The 21,262-nt window shown below is 41.9% G+C and overlaps 2 protein-coding genes and 1 pseudogene across 2 annotated transcripts; 1 reads left to right on the top strand and 2 right to left on the bottom strand.

Annotated features, from left to right (window-relative positions):
- Positions 1-753: 753 nt before the first annotated feature.
- On the bottom strand, positions 754-4,704 carry LOC130190467 (zinc finger and SCAN domain-containing protein 12-like). Its single transcript, XM_056409930.1, has 2 exons — positions 4,247-4,704; positions 754-1,526 (listed from the first exon to the last, which is right to left on the bottom strand). Exons 1-2 carry the CDS (start codon positions 4,437-4,439, stop codon positions 826-828), a joined length of 894 nt encoding a protein of 297 aa, XP_056265905.1. The 5' UTR covers positions 4,440-4,704; the 3' UTR covers positions 754-825.
- A 2,048-nt stretch (positions 4,705-6,752) lies between these two features.
- LOC130198499 (zinc finger protein 260-like) overlaps positions 6,753-21,262 on the bottom strand; it is a 36,319-nt pseudogene continuing 21,809 nt past the window's right edge.
- LOC130188805 (H-2 class I histocompatibility antigen, L-D alpha chain-like) lies at positions 11,898-21,113 on the top strand. Its single transcript, XM_056407349.1, has 7 exons — positions 11,898-12,033; positions 14,180-14,461; positions 14,601-14,891; positions 17,255-17,539; positions 18,910-19,017; positions 19,707-19,739; positions 19,929-21,113. Exons 1-7 carry the CDS (start codon positions 11,982-11,984, stop codon positions 20,192-20,194), a joined length of 1,317 nt encoding a protein of 438 aa, XP_056263324.1. The 5' UTR covers positions 11,898-11,981; the 3' UTR covers positions 20,195-21,113.

The raw sequence follows: 21,262 nt of genomic DNA, 5'->3' as shown, positions 1-21,262 counted from the left end.
CACAAAAAACCTGATCGGTGCATCTCTAGTTACTGGGATTCTAGGACTTGTTCAGCAGAGTTTCTCCTGCTTAGGATCGGAGACCGTGACCACGCTCAAGATGAGTCGGGAGCTCTGAGGCCATGGTTCTCTGGCGGGGATCGGTGGATAGAGTCCTCCCGGTTGGACGTGAGTCACTGCCCCAGGACAGGGAGGTCAGGAACCTCAAGGTCTTGTGAAGGAGGGAGTGGAACTAATGTCAACTTGATCAACACCACTAAAGGGAGTTCTCTGCTGTGTGAATTTCCCTGTGCACATTCCGTTGGCTTTTGTACAGAAATGTTTCGTCACAGACGGAGCAGCTGAACGGTTTCTCTCCTGTGTGAATCAACATATGTCTCGTTAAATTCCCTCTCAGTGTAAAGGATTTTTTACAGACTGAGCAGTGCAGTTTTTCTCCCGTGTGGATTCTCATGTGTCTCTTCAGGTCTACAATTTGAGCGAAACCTTTACCACACTCAGAGCATCTGAAAGGTCTATCTTCTGTGTGTATTCTCATGTGTTTCTTCATAACTCCACAATCAGTGAAACCTTTACCACACTCAAAGCATCTGAAAGACGTGTCTCCTTTGTGCAAGAACATGTCTCTTTAAAGATCCGCTTTTTGAAAAACATTTGTTACAAATTGAGCATCTGAACGGTTTCTGTCCCGTGTGCATGAACACGTGTCTCTTTAAATCTCCATTTTGTGAAAAATATTTGTTACAGATGGAGCATCTGAACGGTTTCTCTCCTGTGTGAGTTAACATGTGTCTCTTTAAAGCTCCCCTTTGCGTAAAATATTTGTTACAGATGGAGCAGCTGAACGGTCTCTCCTGTGTGAATTAACATGTGTCTCTTTAAAGCTCCCCTTTGTGTAAAATATTTGTGACAGACTGAGCAGCTGAAACGTTTCTCTCCTGTGTGACGTCTCGTGTGTTTCTTTAAATCTTCCTTGAGGTGAAATCTTTCCCCACATTCGGAGCAGCCGAGTGGTTTCTCACCAGAACTACATTTTGAATCACTGACATGAACTTCTTCTTTATGAGTCAGAGAGTTCAGACCTGACTGAGGTTCTCTGGTCTCCTTCCAGTCATCACTGACATCAGTCTCACTGGAGTCTCCAGTAACTGGTTCTGGAGGTCTATCTGGATCCGACTTCCTGTCTGGTTCTGGTCCTCCATAGTCCTCTACAGCAGCTTCTGTTTCCATGTGTTCAGTTAGTCTTTGATGAAGATGAGAGGACTGAGCTTCCTCTTCATCATCTTTACTCTTCACTGAAGTGAATGAGAACCTGGTACCAGCCTCCTCCAGACCTTGAAGCTGCTCTCCCTCCCGATTGGTCCAGAGGTCCTCCTGTTCCTCTTTAATGTGTGACGTTTCTGGGTCCTCCTGGTCTTCCTGGTCCTCTTTAATGTGAGGGGGGTCTGGGTCCTCCTGGTCCAGACTGAAGCTCCAGTCCTGCTGCTCAGGGAGAACCTCGTCTTTCACCACCAACAGCTGCTCGTCTGGAGAATAATGAAACACATCCACATCTTAGAAAACTGTAATTACATCCAGTGACCACTACTTTCCAGTAATGTGGGAGACATGATGCACATGTTGAGGACATATTGGACCTATCAAAGCTTCTGTGTCTGTGAGAGTTAGACATTGTGTATAAATATAAAATATCAACTGCATGAAAACTGCCACCAAAGGTAGACGGGGCTGCACGATTCATAAAATGTTTTATTATATGCTATAGTTGTGCCTGGAAATGGATTTAAATAAACAATAAATACCAAATCTTGTTACGATAATGAACAATTTCATTATGAACCCAGATGATGCCATAAAACAGAACATAAGCTATGTTTTAGTACAGAGCGTGTAGTGCAGGTTCCATTGTTTGATTTGATATGCAGCATTAATATGTGGCAAAACTTTGATTATATCTGGAGGGAAATAATTATTTCTGAAAGTGCATCAAAATTGTGTCTTAAATTAATGTCTTAAATTACTGTAGTTCTGTAGAGATTCTCTGTACTCCCCATCATCTTCTACAGATTTAAAATAATATACCTATTTGGAACAACCCCCCCCCCCAAAAATCACAGATTTGTTCAATTAAAGTAATTCTGTCAAATGTATAATTTGGTGTGGCTACAGCAAAGCCACTCCGACTGTAATCCTGCGGGCTTTATCAACAATATTCTAATTATTATTTTGGAATTTTGGCGTACAGGCCGCAGCTCGAATATACATCAAACGCGGCCTGATCCAGATCACGGGCATTTAAGTTTCAAAAGATTTACAGAAGTCTATGGGGGAAATACTTTGGACCACGAAGGGTCCCACAGCGTCAGAACACATCAACACGTGCGGCCTCGTCAGGAATCGTGTGGAATGACTTTTCTAAGAGATCAGACCGGCACTCAGCCCCAAAACACCAAAAAACCACAAGAAAATGGCCCATTCATTTGAATGGGGTTTCAGAAGAGAAAACGCTAACCAACGCTAATCTTTGTTGCCACGCTGACTCGCCATACATTACAGTAGAGACATGATTTAAAGTTTAAAACATTAACAAAAGGATGCAGTCGATTTGATCAATTAGACATTTTCTCATAGCTAGCTCAGTTTCCATGGAATATTTGTTTGAGTTCCAGAAGATCTCCGGGCTGTTTCAGAGTTCATAATGGGTGTGTATGGCGCTAGTCTTCAGATCTAGAGGCGGAGCTGCAGAGAGAGAGAGAGAGGAAGTCAGAGCAGAGAGAGAGAGAGAGAGGAAATCAGAGCAGACTGAGAGAGCAACAGGAAGTCAGAGCAGAGAGAGCAACAGGAAGTCAGAGCAGACAGAGAGAGAGCAACATGAAGTCAGAGCAGAGAGAGAGAGCAACAGGAAGTCAGAGCAGAGTGAGAGAGAGCAACAGGAAGTCAGAGCAGAGTGAGAGAGAGCAACAGGAAGTCAGAGCAGAGTGAGAGAGAGAGCAACAGGAAGTCAGAGCAGAGTGAGAGAGAGCAACAGGAAGTCCAACAAATTAAACTTATTTTGCCACAAGTCTCACAATCTTCACTGTTTTTACACCATTTATGATCAAAGCGTAGGAAACGTTGAGCTCGTCCTCACATGTGAGGCTGGAATCCACCATGTGTCCACATGTGTCTGGAGGAGCCTTAACGAGGGGGGAGGAGCCGTAACCAGGAGGAGGAGCCTTACGGAGGGGGGAGGAGCCTCTCTGCCCCATACGACTCCATGTTATTTTTGTGTCTTGAAAGAAACGAGAGCGCTTTGTGAGCTGAGATGAAGCGTCACGTCTGAACCCAAACGTATGTCAAGGACACGTAGACGATCACAGAGGCCTCGGCCCTCGTGATGCCGACTAGAGTTATGGTTTCATGTGAAGATTCCACTTTTATACATGTTTTTTTTCCTGCCCCCCTCCTGGAGACACTGTTGCTTCAACTTGGCTAATCAGGGCAGCTCTAGTAACACCTGTCACCACGGCAACCATTCACACGCATGCAGGCTGTCTGTGTGTGTGTGTGTGTAGTTTGACAGAACCACACACACAGATTCACATATATAATACAGAGCGGGGTCATCAGTGCGGAGGAGAGGGAGATGTGTGTGTGTGTGTCTCAGTGTCCACTGATACACACAGAGGAAGGAAGGGAGATAGGAAGGGAGGAAGGAAAAGAGGCATGGAAGGAAAGGAAGAAAGCCATGCAATGAGTCATGGAAGAAAGGAAAGGAAGGAAGCAAGGCAAGGAAAGGAAGCCAGGCAAGGAAGGAAAGGAAGGAAGCAAAGGAGGCACAGAAAGAAAGAAAGGAAGCCAGGCGAGGAGGCATGGACGGATGGAAAGGAGGCAAGGAAGGAAAAGAGGCCTGGAAGGTAGGAAAGGAGGCATATAAGTCGATGCTGCTTCTGTTACAGCTGCATTCTCTCTCCTGACCACCAGGGGGCGACTCCTCTGGTTGTATAGAAGTCTCTATAGATGACTGCTGCTCTCTTGATGTCTTCCCTCAGTAAACATGAGTTAATGTCTCAGTTACTGACGGCCACCACAGGAAGTGGAGCGCGTTGGGTCGTCACCAGATGTTTTAATGAGCTGACAATTTAATACATCGTCAAGAAAGAGGAAGCAGTTAGTGCTGCGACATTAAAGCTGCACAGCGGTTATGGAAAGTAAATGCAGCAGATGTGTCGGGAGAGGAGTTCTACAGAACCAGCTGTTAACCAACCTGCTCGGTGTAACCGGACTTCCGGGTTGAACACGGCGTCCAGCAGTCTCCGGTGTCGCTCGTTCTCCTCTTGAGAACTACAAAGTTCCTCCTCGTACTCTGCTATCGTTCTTTCAAACAGCCCACATATCTCCTGCGCAGCCGCAGTGAGTCGCTGGTTGACGAAACATCTCAGCATTTGGACTTTAGACATTTCCCCCCAACGACAGAAACGTTTTCTCCACACAAAGTCCGTCACAAAGCCCGTTTCCTCTCCTTTAAACTGGGACTAGCGCTGTTAGCATGCTAAACTAACTTCAATGTCTTTGTAGCGGGAGATGAGTCCGGGGAACAACATCCAGAACCAAAGGAGAACCTCTAGAAGTCCATTCAGAGGTTTATCCAGACATACAGAGACTCTGCTGGGTCAGGACTGAAGGAGCTAACTGACACTTTACCACCGCAGTGACGAAGAGACGCTGCTGCTGACGGAGCTTGGAATGGAGGCACATCCGGGCAGCTGGCGGAGGCACCTTCAAAATAAGAGCCTGACAAGCTTCTATGTGGATTTCCTTGCAGCCTATAAAATAAAAGCTCTTAAATTAATAAAAGTAGTATCTCCTCATTATAATCTTACAAACATCAACATATGTAACAGTGGTGGAAAGGACATGGAGAGAGACCACTCAAGAGATTGTTTATTTTTAATTTTGTATTCTTCTTGTTCATCATTAATTATCATATTTTTTTAAATAAAAATAAAATAAATAAAAGTTAAAGTTTTTATTTTGTATGTTGTATTTTTATTTATTGTTCATCATTTATAATTCTAATACATTTTTATAATTATTGTTATTTATTATAATAGAAATATAATTCAGTTTTGTCACATTACAATACTGAGTCCCGTTGAGGACACAAACGTGTCTCATGCTTTCCAAGATTAAACCAGATATGCGATTACAAAGAGTGGATATTGCTTTATTTTTATTTGTATATATTAAACTTTATATTTAATTGTTATTTATTTGTACATTTTGTTTTTTCCGGTCAGTACGCCGCCGGCCCCCAGTATGGGGAGGAAGGTGCATCCCACTCCGAGCCTTCGTGGATTCCGGGGCGGATGCCAACTAACCACCACGAATCGGTGCCTTTACGGATCATTCCCTCCCTTCATGCCTCACTGGTCTCAGGACAACCTCGGCTTGAACTGCACAATCCCCACGTCGATTGGTCTACGGGATGCGTAGCTAGTTGGAGCGCCTTCAGCCACTCTCACTGAGTCCAGTCGGCCCCAGCTCCCACTGGATCTGCCGGCACGCCCACTATCGAGGCCCCGGACCTGACGTTAGTCCCGCCCACTTACCGTGACCTAGAGGTGTTCAGCAACCAGCGGGCCTAAACACCGGCCCACATCGACCCGATCACTGGGCCATCAACCTGTAAGGCGCTATCTGGCGTGTCTTTAATCCGTCTCGCCCAGAAAGAGAAGCTATGGAGAGCTTCATCCACGACTCCCGAGCAGACGGTTTCATCCGCCCCTCCTCCTCCCCTGTTGGCGCTGGGTTCTTCTTCGTGGGTGTTGTGGCTGGATTTCTTCCTTTTTGGTCCATTCTGACTAATCTCTTAACCTGATGCTTATCAACTTGTCTCTCTCCTCTGACTGTTGTTGAGGCATACAGGAGACACACACACACACAGACTCACAAGATACTCACCCTCTGGACCTCAGTAATCACCCACAGAACACAGAGATGGTTTAACCCTTTCATGCATCCAAAACATAAACTAAATACCCAAATAAACTGTCACGGTGGAGGCGATACGCTCACTCCTTCCCCCTGCTGCAGCCATGCAGATACTAACTCATCGAAGGCCGCAATCATGAGATGATGTCTTCCAATATATTTTTCATATTCTAGTTCCTTTTGCACAATAAGCATGATTCAGAAATTAAATTATGTCTGGAAATTCCAACTGAATAGCATCCTAACAACCAACTGTGAGAAAGCCTCCCACTGACCCAGGACTGTTTGGTCCAGTCTGGAACCACATGTCTTCCTCTCTATGTACCTTGTGGATTGTCTCTTCAGGGGCATCCCCAGATATAACCACTGCTGCCTCTTCTCTGGTGGAGAATTAAAGTCTCATCCATCAGCCCGCAGCAACAAACCATGCGAAATAATCACAGAAACTGCTCATGAAAATATAACAGAGTTCATTTATCGAACAATGCGATCAAATTAAATAATAGTATGGATCAATGATAAATATATTATACAATTACAAGCAATTCTCGAATCTAGCAATAACAAGCTGTCATGTGTTAGTTTGAAAAGAAAACAAAACCAGGAAAAACACTCAAATTGGGCAGACCCTACGCCCGTGTAGAACAGTAGTTGTATCCCACTAAAAAAAAAGTGTGGGCGATGACTGATGTCGCCTGACATATTCTTGGTGGAAGTTAAACCTCGACAAAGCTCAGGCGTGGGCAACTCTTGCAAACTCAAGCCCAGATGGAGGTGAGTCACACCCCAAGAGGGAGGTAGGTACCTGAAGACATTTACAAGTGAGAAATTGATAGTGTTTATCAACAGGCATCAGAGTTTCTCTCTCCTGTGTGGGATTAACGTGTGTTTCTGCAAAAGATGAGCGATGGGAAAAGTTCTGGCCTGACGGAGCAGCTGAAGCGGTTTCTCTCCGGTGTGGTCTGTGTCCCTTCAGATGGTGTCTGTTCGTGAAACCTCTGTCACACTCTGAGCAGCTGAAATGTTTCTCTCCTGTGTGAGTCAACATGTGTACACGCAAAGATGATTGCTGTGAAAAGGATTTATTGCAGACTGAGCAGCTGAAAGGTTTCTCTCCCGTGTGAGATCTCTTGTGTCTCGTCAGACCGCTATTTTCAACGAAACCTTTACCACACTCGGAGCAGCGATATGGTCTCTCTCCTGTGTGCGTCAACTTGTGCATCTGCAAAGATCCCCTCTGTAGAAAAGATTTTTTACAGACGGAGCAGTGATGCGGTTTCTCTCCTGTGTGAGTTACCATGTGTGTCTGCAAATATCTCCTCTGTATAAAAGATGTCTGGCAGACGGAGCAGCTGTAAGGTTTCTCTCCCGTGTGACCTCTCATGTGTATCTGTAAAACGGCCCGATAGGAAAACGATATTTTACAGACTGAGCAGCGATGCGGTTTCTCCCCTGTGTGAGTTACCATGTGTCTCTGTACACTTGCATTGTGTTTAAACTGTTTTTTACAGACCAAGCAGCTGAACGGGTTCTCTCCCGTGTGGATTCTCATGTGGGTCTTTAGACCTCCACTTTCAGTGAAACCTTTACCGCACTCGGAGCAGCGATACGGTTTCTCCCTGGGGAATCAACATGTGTCTCTTCAGACGTGACTTACGCTGAAAGATTTTATCACAAACTGAGCACTTGAATGTTTTCTCTCCTGTGTGACGTCTCGTGTGTTTCTTTAAATCTTCCTTGAGGTGAAATCTTTCCCCACATTCGGAGCAGCCAAGTGGTTTCTCACCAGAACTACATTTTGAATCACTGACATGAACTTCTTCTTCATGAGTCAGAGAGTTCAGACCTGACTGAGGTTCTCTGGTCTCCTTCCAGTCGTCACTGACATCAGTCTCACTGGAGTCTCCAGTAACTGGTTCTGGAGGTCTATCTGGATCCGACTTCCTGTCTGGTTCTGGTCCTCCACAGTCCTCGACAACAGCTTCTGTTTCCATGTGTTCAGATAGTCTTTGATGAAGATGAGAGGACTGAGCTTCCTCTTCATCATCTTTACTCTTCACAGAAGTGAATGAGAACCTGGTACCAGCCTCCTCCAGACCTTGAAGCTGCTCTCCCTCCTGATTGGTCCTGAGGTCCTCCTGGTCCTCTTTGATGTGTGGGGGGTCTGGGTCCTCCTGGTCCTCTTTGATGTGTGGGGGGTCTGGGTCCTCCTGGTCCTCTTTAATGTGTGGGGGGTCTGGGTCCTCCTGGTCCAGACTGAAGCTCCACTCCTGCTGTTCTTCTTTCACCACCACCAGCTGCTGGACGTCTGTGGGAAGTAATGAAATACACACAAAGCTTAGAGAATTGTAATTTCATGTCAACAACTAATCCACTGATCTCACCAAACTTTAAAATGTAATTGATGGTCTTACTTAAAAAGCATCCTTGTTGATTCTGCAACCGCATTACAGCGCAGAACCAAACAGAATCATGACAGGCCCGCTGCACCGGATCAGAAAGGTGTATGGCAGTGCGGTGTTACCGTCCTTGTGTTGTAACACAGGACAGAGTGTGTGACCTCCTGGAGGGTGGACTCCCCATCGAGATGCCATTGTGCATTAATGAGTTCATCTCCCTCGAGTCCTGAACTGAAGCGTGAAGCTTTTTCATGACAAATTCAGACCGAACTGATCGGCCTCAGATCACCAGACCCGTCTGCCTCCAGAGGACCGCCCACGAGAACCGGGCCCTTACAAGACTCCTCCCACTCGTGATTGGTTTTAATGTCCCAGAAAATGATCAGACGAGTTCATTCCTTTGAAGGACAGCGTAGAACTGACGGTGCTCATCTTGATTTCCTTGATAAGATCTCAGAGGTTAATTTTTAACAGTATTTGAGATTCCTTATTTTCCTGTTGACGTCGAGTATAGATTACGCCACATGTCTACAACTATCGGACCAAAGTGCGAGCTGGGAGTCCAGATGTGGTCGTAAGAGGAAGGCAAGGAAAAGGCCAAGTCTCTCCGAGAAGTGTCAAAAAAAAACAAGCGCTTTGAAATCCACTTCTACTCAATTTTCCTGAGCGGGAAGATGAGCCCCGTGTGGAGTCCAAACAGAAGGACCTTGGAGAGGAGATTGAAAAACGTCGTCCAACTGCTGCTCTGAATATGGACTCAAAGTTTGCCTCGAGAAGAAAGGAGTTGGTGAACTTGGAACCTCCAGTGAAAGACACGGTTGAAAGGTGGCCAGCACTCTTCACAGAGGGTCAAGTGAATCTAAATTGTTTATTGAATACACTTATCTATTCAGCTTCGGTCAACTGGAACTCATTTGCTCATTTTGATACAGCAACTGCCGTCAACTACGTTTTCACCTGGATTGGCTTACGCTTCATGTGTTAAAGCTGCATTCTCCCTCCTGACCACCAGGGGGCGACTCCTCCGGTTGTATAGAAGTCTATATAATTGACAACTTTTGTCCTCGTTTTTTCTTTGTCATCATTGAGTACTTTATGGTCTGTAGAGTCAGACAGACCATAAAGCAGGGGGCGCTTGAGGGGCGGGGCTATTTTCACAGGAACAAGCAAACATCTGAGATGAAAACTAGAACTTAATGTTTAAACACTGTCACAAAGATGCTGCTCCATGAACCAACCTGCTCGTTGTATCCGGACTCTGCTGAACACGGCGTCAAGTCGTTTCCGGTGTCGCTCGTTCTCCTCTCTAGAAGCACAAAGTTCCTCCTCGTACTCTGCTATCGTTCTTTCAAACAGCCCACATATCTCCTGCGCAGCTGCAGTGAGTCGCTGGTTGACGAAACATCTCAGCATTTGGACTTTAGACATTTCCAACGACAGAAACGTTTTCTCCACACAAAGTCCGTCACAAAGCCTGTTTCCTCTCCTTTAAACTGGGACTAGCGCTGTTAGCATGCTAAGCTAACTTCAATGTCTTTGTAGCGGGAGATGAGTCCGAGGAACAACATCCAGAACCAAAGGAGAACCTCTAGAAGTCCATTCAGAGGTTTATCCAGACATACAGAGACTTGCTGGGTCAGGACTGAAGGAGCTAACTGACACTTTACCACCGCAGTGACGAAGAGACGCTGCTGCTGACGGGAGCTTGGAATGGAGGCACATCCGGCAGCTGAGGAGGCACCTTCATAATAAGAGCCTGATGCTTCTATGTTGATTTTATGGCAGACTCTGTACGTAACCTAAACACACAAAGCCTTGAGAAGCATATCTCGTTTTGTATTCATTGATGAAATGCGCTCTATGCACCAAGTCGACAATGAAAGCCACATAGAAGCTTCTCAAGCTCTTATTCTGAAGGTGACTCCGCCAGCTGCCCGGATGTGCCTCCATTCCAAGCTCCGGTCAGCAGCGTCTCTTCGTCGCGGTGGTGAAGTGTCAGTTAGCTCCTTCAGATGATCCTCTCAACAATCCTCTCTGACTTCCCCAGATGGCCACCAGGTGGCAGCAGCGCCAAGTGAATGTGCAGCTGTTTTTTTTTCTTCTTCACATTTCAGATTTAATAGTTTGTGACATAAAACATTTCCACATAATTAACAAAAAAACCTTTAAAAAGTGTGTATGTTACTTGTAAATGAATAAAGAGTTGTTTGTGCAATTACTTTTGATACGGTAATTTGTATTTATAAACTTCAGAGGGAAATATTGTAATTTTGAATCCACAAAAAATATTTAATGAACAACTTTAATTGTTTTGCCAATTATTACAAATTAATTCATTAATAAAACGAAATACAACATGTTGTGTGTTGTATTCTGGCTTCTTTTGACCCATCACCCACTCTAGTCCAGGTGAGATTACTTTTATTTCATTCTGCTGATTCATTTATAATAACACAACATGATTTATCAGTTGATTCATGTTTTTTTATTATTGTAACTGGCTCAAAAAAGTCACTGAAACCATTCCTGTGTGACGACCTGCTGTGACGTAATCTACCAAGCAACCTGTTCTGAATTATCCTGATTGGATTATTCTCGTTTGTAACCTGACGTTGGTGCGCAGCCGGCTCTCTGAAGACGGTTTGTTTCCCTTCTCTTCTGTTTTACGACAGTTTACGGGAATAAAACGCGTTGACGGCTCATCGATGTTCTTTGTTACTTTAGTATCCACAATATAGGGTGTAATATAATAATGTTATGTTAAAAAATAAATATAAAAAAATATAAAAGATGTGTTATTCATTATTCATAATGCGTATAACCATACTATGAAATTATTATATAACTAATTTAACAATAATTAATTATAATGTAAATGTAATCTTATTCCGATACACAGGCCTGTATCATAGTGGGTAATACACGTAGTTCAGCCACCGTTCCTCTGTACTTGAAATGTGTGTTAAACATAACTAGATAACATTGATTTTCATATTTTATTAATTTAATATTCATACATCCAAATACTTCCTGTCGTTACAGCCTTGGTTTTAACTAACTTTAAACAAAACAACAACATCACAAACAAGGAAGTTAGTTTCCTACAAAGCCACAGGCGTGCTGCGTTCAGGAGCACTCGTAGATCTCTGGCAACAGTCACATCGTATATCATGGATACATCAAGTGGTTATCTCAAGTCTATTCTCAAAAACAAAGATTAATGATTCATGATTGAGTCTATCAGACTAAGTGAAATACATTAAAATAATCTATTTCATTGATTTGTGATTGTTTGGCAGATAAAATGTAATTTAATTTAGTATTTAAAATAGTTTCTCCGCCTCTTTAACTTCATGAAATTATATATTTGTAATGTTTTTACATTCATCTACATACAAACTCTTGGATATTTTATTTATACAGCATTTTATTGTTTAACTGATTTAACTAAATGCGTCAAATATCTCGTGTACGAGCAGCCCCTGAACGCAACATCATTCAGAGAGGAGTCAGAGGAGGAAACGCGGTACGGGAACCAGAGAGAAGACACGGTGCGACCGGCCGATAACACCCGGGGAGAGGAGAGAGAAGCCCGGGTCGAGGAGCAGGATGTTCCCCGTCCTCCTGGTCGTTCTTTGGGGGGCAATGGCGGCGAACTGCGGTACGTTTGGGCTTCTGGTGGCGCGTTCACGGGACTCGGGTTAAAAGCGAAAGTAAAAACAACTCAACTAGAACACGACTTTCGAAAATTCGCGTTAGTAGTTTAATCTGTTCAAAGTTATCATTCTTTTGCTTTGGGACCAGAACATCAAAAATAAAACAATACGAGTGGATCCAGTCGTTATGAAGCGCTCCTTAAATATGACGTCACAAGTTCCGCGATCACGATCGAAAATAATTTCTAAATGTGTTATCAGATGATAGAATGTAAAGAAAATCTGAACTTTTCCTAGAAACTAATACAAATAAAATGTGTTTGTCTAAGTATTATATTTAATTTATTTAATAAAGGTAATGTATTTATTATGTTTAATCTGTTTATTGTATTTATTGTAATCAGCTATTAAGTTAACTCAAGCTAAAATCAATAATACATTTCCCCCGATTGATCGATCGATCATTTAAGACATAGTTCCTAAAACCCCCAAAATATAATTACTATATTTAATATATTTAATATATATTTAATTAAATGTATTCAATATATGTAATGTATTTAATATATGTTAATACATTTAATTCATGTAATGTATTTAATATATTAAATAATTAATTAATTAATTGTATTTCATATCAAATGTATTTAACATGTTTTAAATATATTTATTACGTTTAATACATTTCATTTATGTAATGTATTTAATATACTTAATTCATCTCATGTATTTATTATATTTATCTATGTAATATATTTATTTAATTAATTGTATTTAATATCTTTAATGTATTTAATACTTTATTAATGCGTTTCATATATAAACATATTACATTTATTTAATATATTTAATTTGTGATGTATTTAATATATTTAATGTGTTTAATACATTTAATGTATTGAATGTTTAATTTATGTGATGTATTTAATATATTTAATGTATTTAATGTATGAGATGTATTTAATATATTTCTCATAATCCGAGTCTGTTGGTGCTTGAAGAACGATCATATTGTTTACTCGTGATTATTTGGCCTCTTTCAGACGAGACGACATCAATACACAAATAAACTGAGAACATGTCAGACGCGGTTAAAACAACATTATCGTGACTTTTCTTCAATTATGTAAAATCTGTTTCATGAAAAGGTGAATATGTTGTTTGAATAAAGCCACTCGACCGGTTTTCATCAAAGTGAACAGACGACATTGTTCAGAAGGCGACAACTCGTCTCGCTCTGTTGTCGCGCCATAGCTCTACTGAAATATATTTGTTTCCCTATTTTTTCTGGTAATTCAATTAAAAAACTCATATATATATAATTATAAATATATATCTATAGATATATATTTTTATTTTATGTATAAATATATATATATTTTTGATTTTATATATATATATATTATTGTATATTTGTTATTCATATTTCTATTATTATATATATTTTATTTTGTATGTTTTATTTTATTATATATGTATATATTAAATTATAAATATATATATATTTATTATATATATATATTTTATTATATATACACTACCGTTCAAAAGTTTGGGATCACCCAGACAATTTCGTGTCTTCCATGAAAAATCACACTTTTATTTATCAAATGAATATAAAATATAGTCAAGACATTGACAAGGTTAGAAATAATGATTAATATTTGAAGTATTAATTTGTTCTACAAACTTCAAGCTCAAAGGAAGGCCAGTTGTATCGCTTATATCACCAGCATAACTGTTTTCAGCTGTGCTAACATAATTGCACGGGTTTTCTAATCAGACATTAGTCTTCTAAGGCGATTAGCAAACACAATGTACCATTAGAACACTGGAGTGATAGTTGCTGTAAATGGGCCTCTATACACCTATGGAGATATTTCATTAGAAACCAGACGTTTCCACCTAGAATAGTCATTTACCACATTAAAAATGCAGAGTGTGTATTTCTGATTAATTTAATGTTATCTTTATTGAAAAACAGTGCTTTTCTTTGAAAAATAAAGTCATTTCTAAGTGATCCCAAACTTTTGAACAGTAGTGTATATATTTTATTACATATATATATTTTATTATATCTGTATATATTTAATATAGCTGTGGTGTTCACATGCTTCGTGAATCTCTTGTATAAATCTGAATCTCCTACAGATGAATTGGAGCGGCACTCCCTCTCTTACATCTACACGGCCTTCTCCAAACCCGTGGGGCTGCCGGGCTTCCACGAGTTCACGGCCATGGGCCTGCTGGACCACAGGATGATCGACTACTACGACAGCGACAGCAAGGTGAAGGTGCCCAAGCAGCCGTGGATGAAGGAGCGCCTCTTGGATGACTACTGGGAGAAAGGCACGCAGTCCCGCCAGAGCAAGCACCAGTGGTTCACGGTGAACATCGACATCCTGAAGACACGCATGAGGCAGAACGACTCTGGTGAGATCCAGGAGAAAACCATGAAACATACTCATGTCACTGTTGATTTGACTGCTTCCGTCTGTAGATTTCTGGTAAACCCACCAAAAGTTACCGTTAGTCACTGCCTCATTTGCATATGTAACCCCGCCCCCTCCAGACCTCCATGTCCTCCAGTGGAGGCACGGCTGCGAGGGCGTCCGGCAGCCCGACGGCACGCTGAAGTTCACCCGCGGCATTGACATGTACAGCTACGACGGCAACGACTTCCTGTCCTTCGACGACAAGCACTCTGTCTGGGTGGCGCCGGTCGCCGCGGCGCTCCAGACCAAGAGGAAGTGGGACGAAGTCCAGGTGCTGAAGGAATACACCAAAGGCTACCTGGAGAACGAGTGCATGGACTGGATGGACAAGTTCGTGAATTATCAGCAACCTTTGCTGGAACAAGCCAGTAAGTATGACGGGAAAGGCCTTCTGTGGTTTTATTTATTTGTTTAATATTTATTTATTTTATTAAGTGTCGTCTGGGCTCAGCCCAAAGCTACGCTCACACCAAAAGTGAAAAAATTCTTCGCGCCACGAATCCCATGAGAAGTCAACGACAGACGCTGTGGCTGCGATGGACGCGATATTTTCCCGGGCGGCACATTTGGGGCGACGCGATGTGGGCGACGTGTTTTCAGCGGCACAATTTTCGCCCCCAGTTGAAATATTTCAACTTTGAGGCGTCATCTCGCAACTCGGACCAATCAGCTCTTGAGTTCTCTCTCGTCGCTGGAGGCGGAAGTCTTTCAGACGTAACAGTAACTTCATCGGTGAAAGTGACCGAGCTGAGTGAGCCTACGGGTGATGTCATGTATAAATCTATATATATATATGACATTAATGTCATGAACCCAACACGAGGGCGTTAGTGTGTGGGACGTCCACAACAAGTATAAAGCAGAACTAGTGGTTAGTTATTCTGGTGGATGAAGGAGATAACGGTCTTTACGGAGACGAGACACGGAGATAAGCCCCGCCCCTCGCGGGGGGTCTCGACGCTTATGGTGAGAACACGGTGAACGGTCGAGCGAGTAAACTCACGCGTTTTGGGCGACGCGAAAAATTGCTTCGCTTTTGGTGTGAACGCACCTTTAGAGATAGAGTAAGGAGATGAGGTTCTTCCTTAGGAGCCTTAGAGATAGAGTAAGGAGATGAGGTTCCTCTGTAGGAGCCTTCGAGATAGAGTAAGGAGATGAGGTTCCTCTGTAGGAGCCTTAGAGATAGAGTAAGGAGATGAGGTTCCTCTGTAGGAGCCTTCGAGATAGAGTAAGGAGATGAGGTTCCTCTGTAGGAGCCTTAGAGATAGAGTAAGGAGATGAGGTTCCTCCTTAGGAGCCTTAGAGATAGAGTAAGGAGATGAGGTTCCTCTGTAGGAGCCTTCGAGATAGAGTAAGGAGATGAGGTTCCTCTGTAGGAGCCTTAGAGATAGAGTAAGGAGATGAGGTTCCTCTGTAGGAGCCTTCGAGATAGAGTAAGGAGATGAGGTTCCTCTGTAGGAGCCTTAGAGATAGAGTAAGGAGATGAGGTTCCTCTGTAGGAGCCTTCGAGATAGAGTAAGGAGATGAGGTTCCTCTGTAGGAGCCTTAGAGACAGAGTAAGGAGATGAGGTTCCTCTGTAGGAGCCTTAGAGATAGAGTAAGGAGATGAGGTTCCTCTGTAGGAGCCTTAGAGATAGAGTAAGGAGATGAGGTTCCTGTAGGAGCCTTAGAGACAGAGTAAGGAGATGAGGTTCCTCTGTAGGAGCCTTCGAGATAGAGTAAGGAGATGAGGTTCCTCTGTAGGAGCCTTAGAGATAGAGTAAGGAGATGAGGTTCCTCTGTAGGAGCCTTAGAGACAGAGTAAGGAGATGAGGTTCCTCTGTAGGAGCCTTAGAGACAGAGTAAGGAGATGAGGTTCCTCTGTCGGAGCCTTAGAGATGGAGTAAGGAGATGAGGTTCCTCTGTAGGAGCCTTAGAGATAGAGTAAGGAGATGAGGTTCCTCTGTAGGAGCCTTAGAGACAGAGTAAGGAGATGAGGTTCCTCTGTAGGAGCCTTAGAGATAGAGTAAGGAGATGAGGTTCCTCTGTAGGAGCCTTAGAGATAGAGTAAGGAGATGAGGTTCCTCTGTAGGAGCCTTAGAGATAGAGTAAGGAGATGAGGGTCCTCTGTAGGAGCCTTTGAGATAGAGTAAGGAGATGAGGGTCCTCTGTAGGAGCCTTCGAGATAGAGTAAGGAGATGAGGTTCCTCTCTAGGAGCCTTCGAGATAGAGTAAGGAGATGAGGTTCCTCTGTAGGAGCCTTAGAGACAGAGTAAGGAGATGAGGTTCCTCTGTAGGAGCCTTAGAGATAGAGTAAGGAGATGAGGTTCCTCTGTCGGAGCCTTAGAGATAGAGGAAGGAGATGAGGTTCCTCTGTAGGAGCCTTAGAGATAGAGGAAGGAGATGAGGTTCCTCTGTAGGAGCCTTAGAGATAGAGTAAGGAGATGAGGTTCCTCTGTAGGAGCCTTCGAGATAGAGGAAGGAGATGAGGTTCCTCTGTAGGAGCCTTGGAGATAGAGTAAGGAGATGAGGTTCCTCTGTAGGAGCCTTAGAGATAGAGCCTTAGAGCTCGGGCATCAGGAGGGAGCTTGGAGTCGAGCCGCTACTGCTTCCCGTCTAAAGGAGTCAGCGGAGGTGGTTCGGGCCTCCCGGACCCTTTAGAGGAGATTGTATTCAATGGTCGTATTCAGGTTCATCTGGTAACAGGAAGTTATCTTCACGAATGAACCTTTAATGGTGTTTCTCCTTCCAGTTGCTCCCAAGCTGTTCGTGTTCACGCGGAACACCAAGGTGGACGCCATCGTGGCGCTGTCGTGCATGGCCACGGGGTTCTACCCTAAATACATCGTGCTGAGGATCAAGAGGAACAAGCGCGTTCTGACCCCGGAGGATGGGCTGGTTTCTACGGGCACTCGACCCAACGGAGACGACACCTTCCAGAGGAGAGACACGGTGGAGATCCTGAGGACCGACGAGTCCACCTACACCTGTGAAGTGAGGCACGACGCATCCGGGCTCCACATGGAGGAGGAGTGGGGTGAGAACCATGTCGTTCACCGTTGTATTATATTATTTATATATACTGTATATACAAATAACTTTATATGTATATATATTTATATAAAGTATATTTATATATGTATATATATTTATTTATATAAAGTGTATATATATATTTATATATAAATATATTTTTATATACATATCTTATATATATACATAAATATATATTTATAAATATACATTTATGTATATAAATAAATATATTTTGATATATTTCTATATATAAATATATTTATAGAAACATTTCTAGATATAGATATTTATTTATATATACAAATATATGTATATATATATTTATATGAAGTATATTTATATATGTATTTATTTATATAAAGTGTATATATATATTTATATATAAATATATTTGTATATACATATCTTATATACAGGACTGTCTCAGAAAATTAGAATATTGTGATAAAGTTCTTTATTTTCTGTAATGCAATTAAAAAAACAAAAATGTCATGCATTCTGGATTCATTACAAATCAACTGAAATATTGCAAGCCTTTTATTCTTTTAATATTGCTGATTATGGCTTACAGCTTAAGAAAACTCTAAAATCCTATCTCATAAAATTTTAATATTTCCTCAGACCAAGTTAAAAAAAAGATTTATAACAGCTGAGTGTTTGTCAAGGCTCAGGAAACCCTTGCAGGTGTTTCGAGTTAATTAGACAATTCAAGTGATTTGTTTAATACCCTACTAGTATACTTTTTCATGATATTCTAATATTTAGAGATAGGATATTTGAGTTTTCTTAAGCTGTAAGCCATAATCAGCAATATTAAAAGAATAAAAGGCTTGCAATATTTCAGTTGATTTGTAATGAATCCAGAATGCATGACATTTTTGTTTTTTTAATTGCATTATAGAAAAAAAAGAACTTCATCACAATATTCTAATTTTCTGAGACAGTCCTGTATATAGATTAATATATATACATAAATATATATTTATAAAATTATATTTATATGTATATAAATAAATGTATTTTGATATAATATATATATATAAATATATATTCATAAATATATATTTATATGTATATAAATAAATGTATTTTGATATAATATATATATATATATATTTATAGAAAATGTTCTAGATATTTATTTATATATACAAATATATGTATATATATATATATTTAAATATAAACATGTGTTTAAATATATCAATATATATTTAAATATATTTTAAAATACATTTAAATATATACATATATTTAAATATATTTATAACGCCTGTCTCGTTGTTTTTAGACGTTTTAATGAGACACAAGAAAGACTATTAAAGCTCAGGTGTTGAAGGTGAACTGAATGAACGTTCTCTCTGATCTTAGATCGCACACTTCCTGCCAGCACTGAAGTGTTCATCATCGGGGGGGCAGTGGCCGGGCTCACTGTGCTGACTGTGCTCACTGTGGTTCTTCTCCTCTTGTATAAAAGAGGTACGTGTGATATATATAACTGTGGAGTGGAGGACATGTTTATTCTTTCATATTGAAGCTTCATTGTAGCTTCATGTATTTTACTGACGTGGACGTATAAACATCGTTAATATGTAACGGTGCTCAGGTGTGTTGATGTGGATTCACCCTCGAGTGCAAAGGTCTGTTAGTACTTTATAGACGCCGTGAGGCGTTCAGAGGTCACGGGAATAACAACAGTGTGTCATACAGGATGTGTACCGATCACCGTTTGAATGTCTTGTTTATTGTCAGGATGGATCCACGGCCTCAAACCAGCCCCAGGTGAGTCCTCTGATTCTCTTAAAGGACAGTGCTCATGTTTAAGTGTGCTTGTATTGAGGTTCTTCTACAGACGATTTTACACCTAAAATAATCGATGTGAACGCTTATAATTAGAATATTTAACTCTTCAGACTTGATTCAAAGTGGCGGTGGCCCCGCCTCCACCTGTCAATCAAAGTCGACCTTTTAAAGCACCACGCCTCTTGTTGTTGATCCTTATTCATTCAAATCGGTATTAAAAAGACGTCCCTCAGTTTAACTCATTAATATCATCAACAACGAGGCTTGTTGTTGTTGATCTATTTACGTTCTCGTTGACCTTCTTGGGATGGGACACTCCTGTAATACCTCTCTTATTCTGATGATTCCTGTGTCTCCTCCTGCAGGCTCTGATCCGTCCCTCAGCAGCAACGACTCAAGTAAGTCTCTTTGTCCGATGAGTCCAGGACTCAACCCAGCACCCGAGTCCAGAACTCACCCCAGGACCCGAGTCCAGGACCCGAGTCCAGAACTCAACCCAGGACCCGAGTCCAGGACCCGAGTCCAGAACTCACCCCAGGACCCAAGTCCTGGACCCGAATAACAAAAAAGACTCTTCTGTTCCCCAGCCGCCGCCAGCAGCTCCTCTGGGTCCGAGACCAGCGTCCACATGAAGGACTACGCCGGCTCCTCTGGGTCCGAGTCCGGCGTCCTCATGGAAGCCGACACCGGCCCCTCTGGGTCCGAGTCCAGCAGCCTCATGGAGGCCCACGCCGGCTCCTCTGGGTCCGAGTCCGGCGTCCTCATGGAGGCCGACACCGGCCCCTCTGGGTCCGAGTCCAGCAGCCTCATTGAGGCCGACACCGGCCCCTCTGGGTCCGAGTCCAGCGCCTGAAGAGCGAAACGCGTCGTGTACGTCAGACGTTCCGGAGTTCTGCTGCTCGGTGGAAGAGCAACACGTCGGAGGTTTGAAGGTTCGGGGGAAATTATCAAGAAATATACTCGGAGCCTTTTCAAAAAAGGTGAAAAAATTACATTTTAAAAAAATGCCTTTTATTTTGAAGGACGGGAGGCTTTTCCTCGGTCCTGGTCTTCAGTTGAATCCAGAATGTTACGACTCGCTGATGATAATCAAGTAAACTTCTTTCATCCTCTCGATGCTCCTCGAGCACAGACACCGGTGGTTCAATCCCCGCCCTAGTCGATGTGTCCTTGAGCAAGACGCTTAACCCCGAGTTGCTCCCTGTAGCTGCTCTACAGTGTATGAATGTCACAGGACTGTAAGCCGCTTCGGATAAAAGCATCAGCGAAATGACATGTCATAATTTAATAATTAATCTTTATGAGCATCAGGAATTCGGTTTGCTAAAGAAACATTTGTCAATTAATCAGATTATTTTAGTTATTTACTCGTCATTACATATAGGCACAATTCATGGGGATTGATCGTTTAAGATGTCTTTTATTTTCAAAAACAATATTCCTGATCTATATTAATAAGAATGTTCCACTTTTTAGAAATCAGTGAATCCTGAAATCTGGTTGTGTGCATTAAGACTTTGAGTTAGATGTATTCAAAACATTTATATTTTAGTATTTTCCTTTTCTTTATGGACTCTTTGGATAAGACGTGGGGTCTAAAGCATGTTGAACTACGAAGACATGTGTCTGTTTGGGAGATTAATATGATTGATTATTGATTGATTGGTGTTGGACAGTTCTTGTAAAAGAATAAAGTAATGTTTTTGCAGATGCTTCTGACCTTTGACCTCTGAGTGTATGTTGATTGAGAGAATAAAGAAGAATTTAACCTCGATGTGATTTACTAACTGCTGTAGACCTGTAGTGAATATTTGGTGATTTAGAACGTGTAGCATTCAACCAATATTACAGAATAAAAACAGGAGTATGTTATTCATATTTAGTCATACATATTTCATTGTGAATTTTCTATTTTGGAAAA

Source organism: Pseudoliparis swirei, chromosome 1 (assembly GCF_029220125.1).
Source record: "Pseudoliparis swirei isolate HS2019 ecotype Mariana Trench chromosome 1, NWPU_hadal_v1, whole genome shotgun sequence".
In the NCBI taxonomy this organism is placed as follows: Eukaryota; Metazoa; Chordata; class Actinopteri; order Perciformes; family Liparidae; genus Pseudoliparis; species Pseudoliparis swirei.
The sequence above is the reverse complement of the archived record's forward strand: the minus strand, read 5'-3'. Positions and strand labels throughout refer to the sequence as shown.

Bases quoted from the DNA above. Each gene is read 5' to 3' on its own strand.
- LOC130190467 (XM_056409930.1), bottom strand. From the start codon at position 4,439: ATGTCTAAAGTCCAAATGCTGAGATGTTTCGTCAACCAGCGACTCACT. The intron at 1,527-4,246 runs GTTGGTTAACAG...ATTATTCTCCAG, and splicing joins AGTCCGGTTACACCGAGCAG to ACGAGCAGCTGTTGGTGGTG.
- LOC130188805 (XM_056407349.1), top strand. From the start codon at position 11,982: ATGTTCCCCGTCCTCCTGGTCGTTCTTTGGGGGGCAATGGCGGCGAAC. The intron at 12,034-14,179 runs GTACGTTTGGGC...AATCTCCTACAG, and splicing joins GGCAATGGCGGCGAACTGCG to ATGAATTGGAGCGGCACTCC. The intron at 17,540-18,909 runs GTGAGAACCATG...CTCTGATCTTAG, and splicing joins CCACATGGAGGAGGAGTGGG to ATCGCACACTTCCTGCCAGC.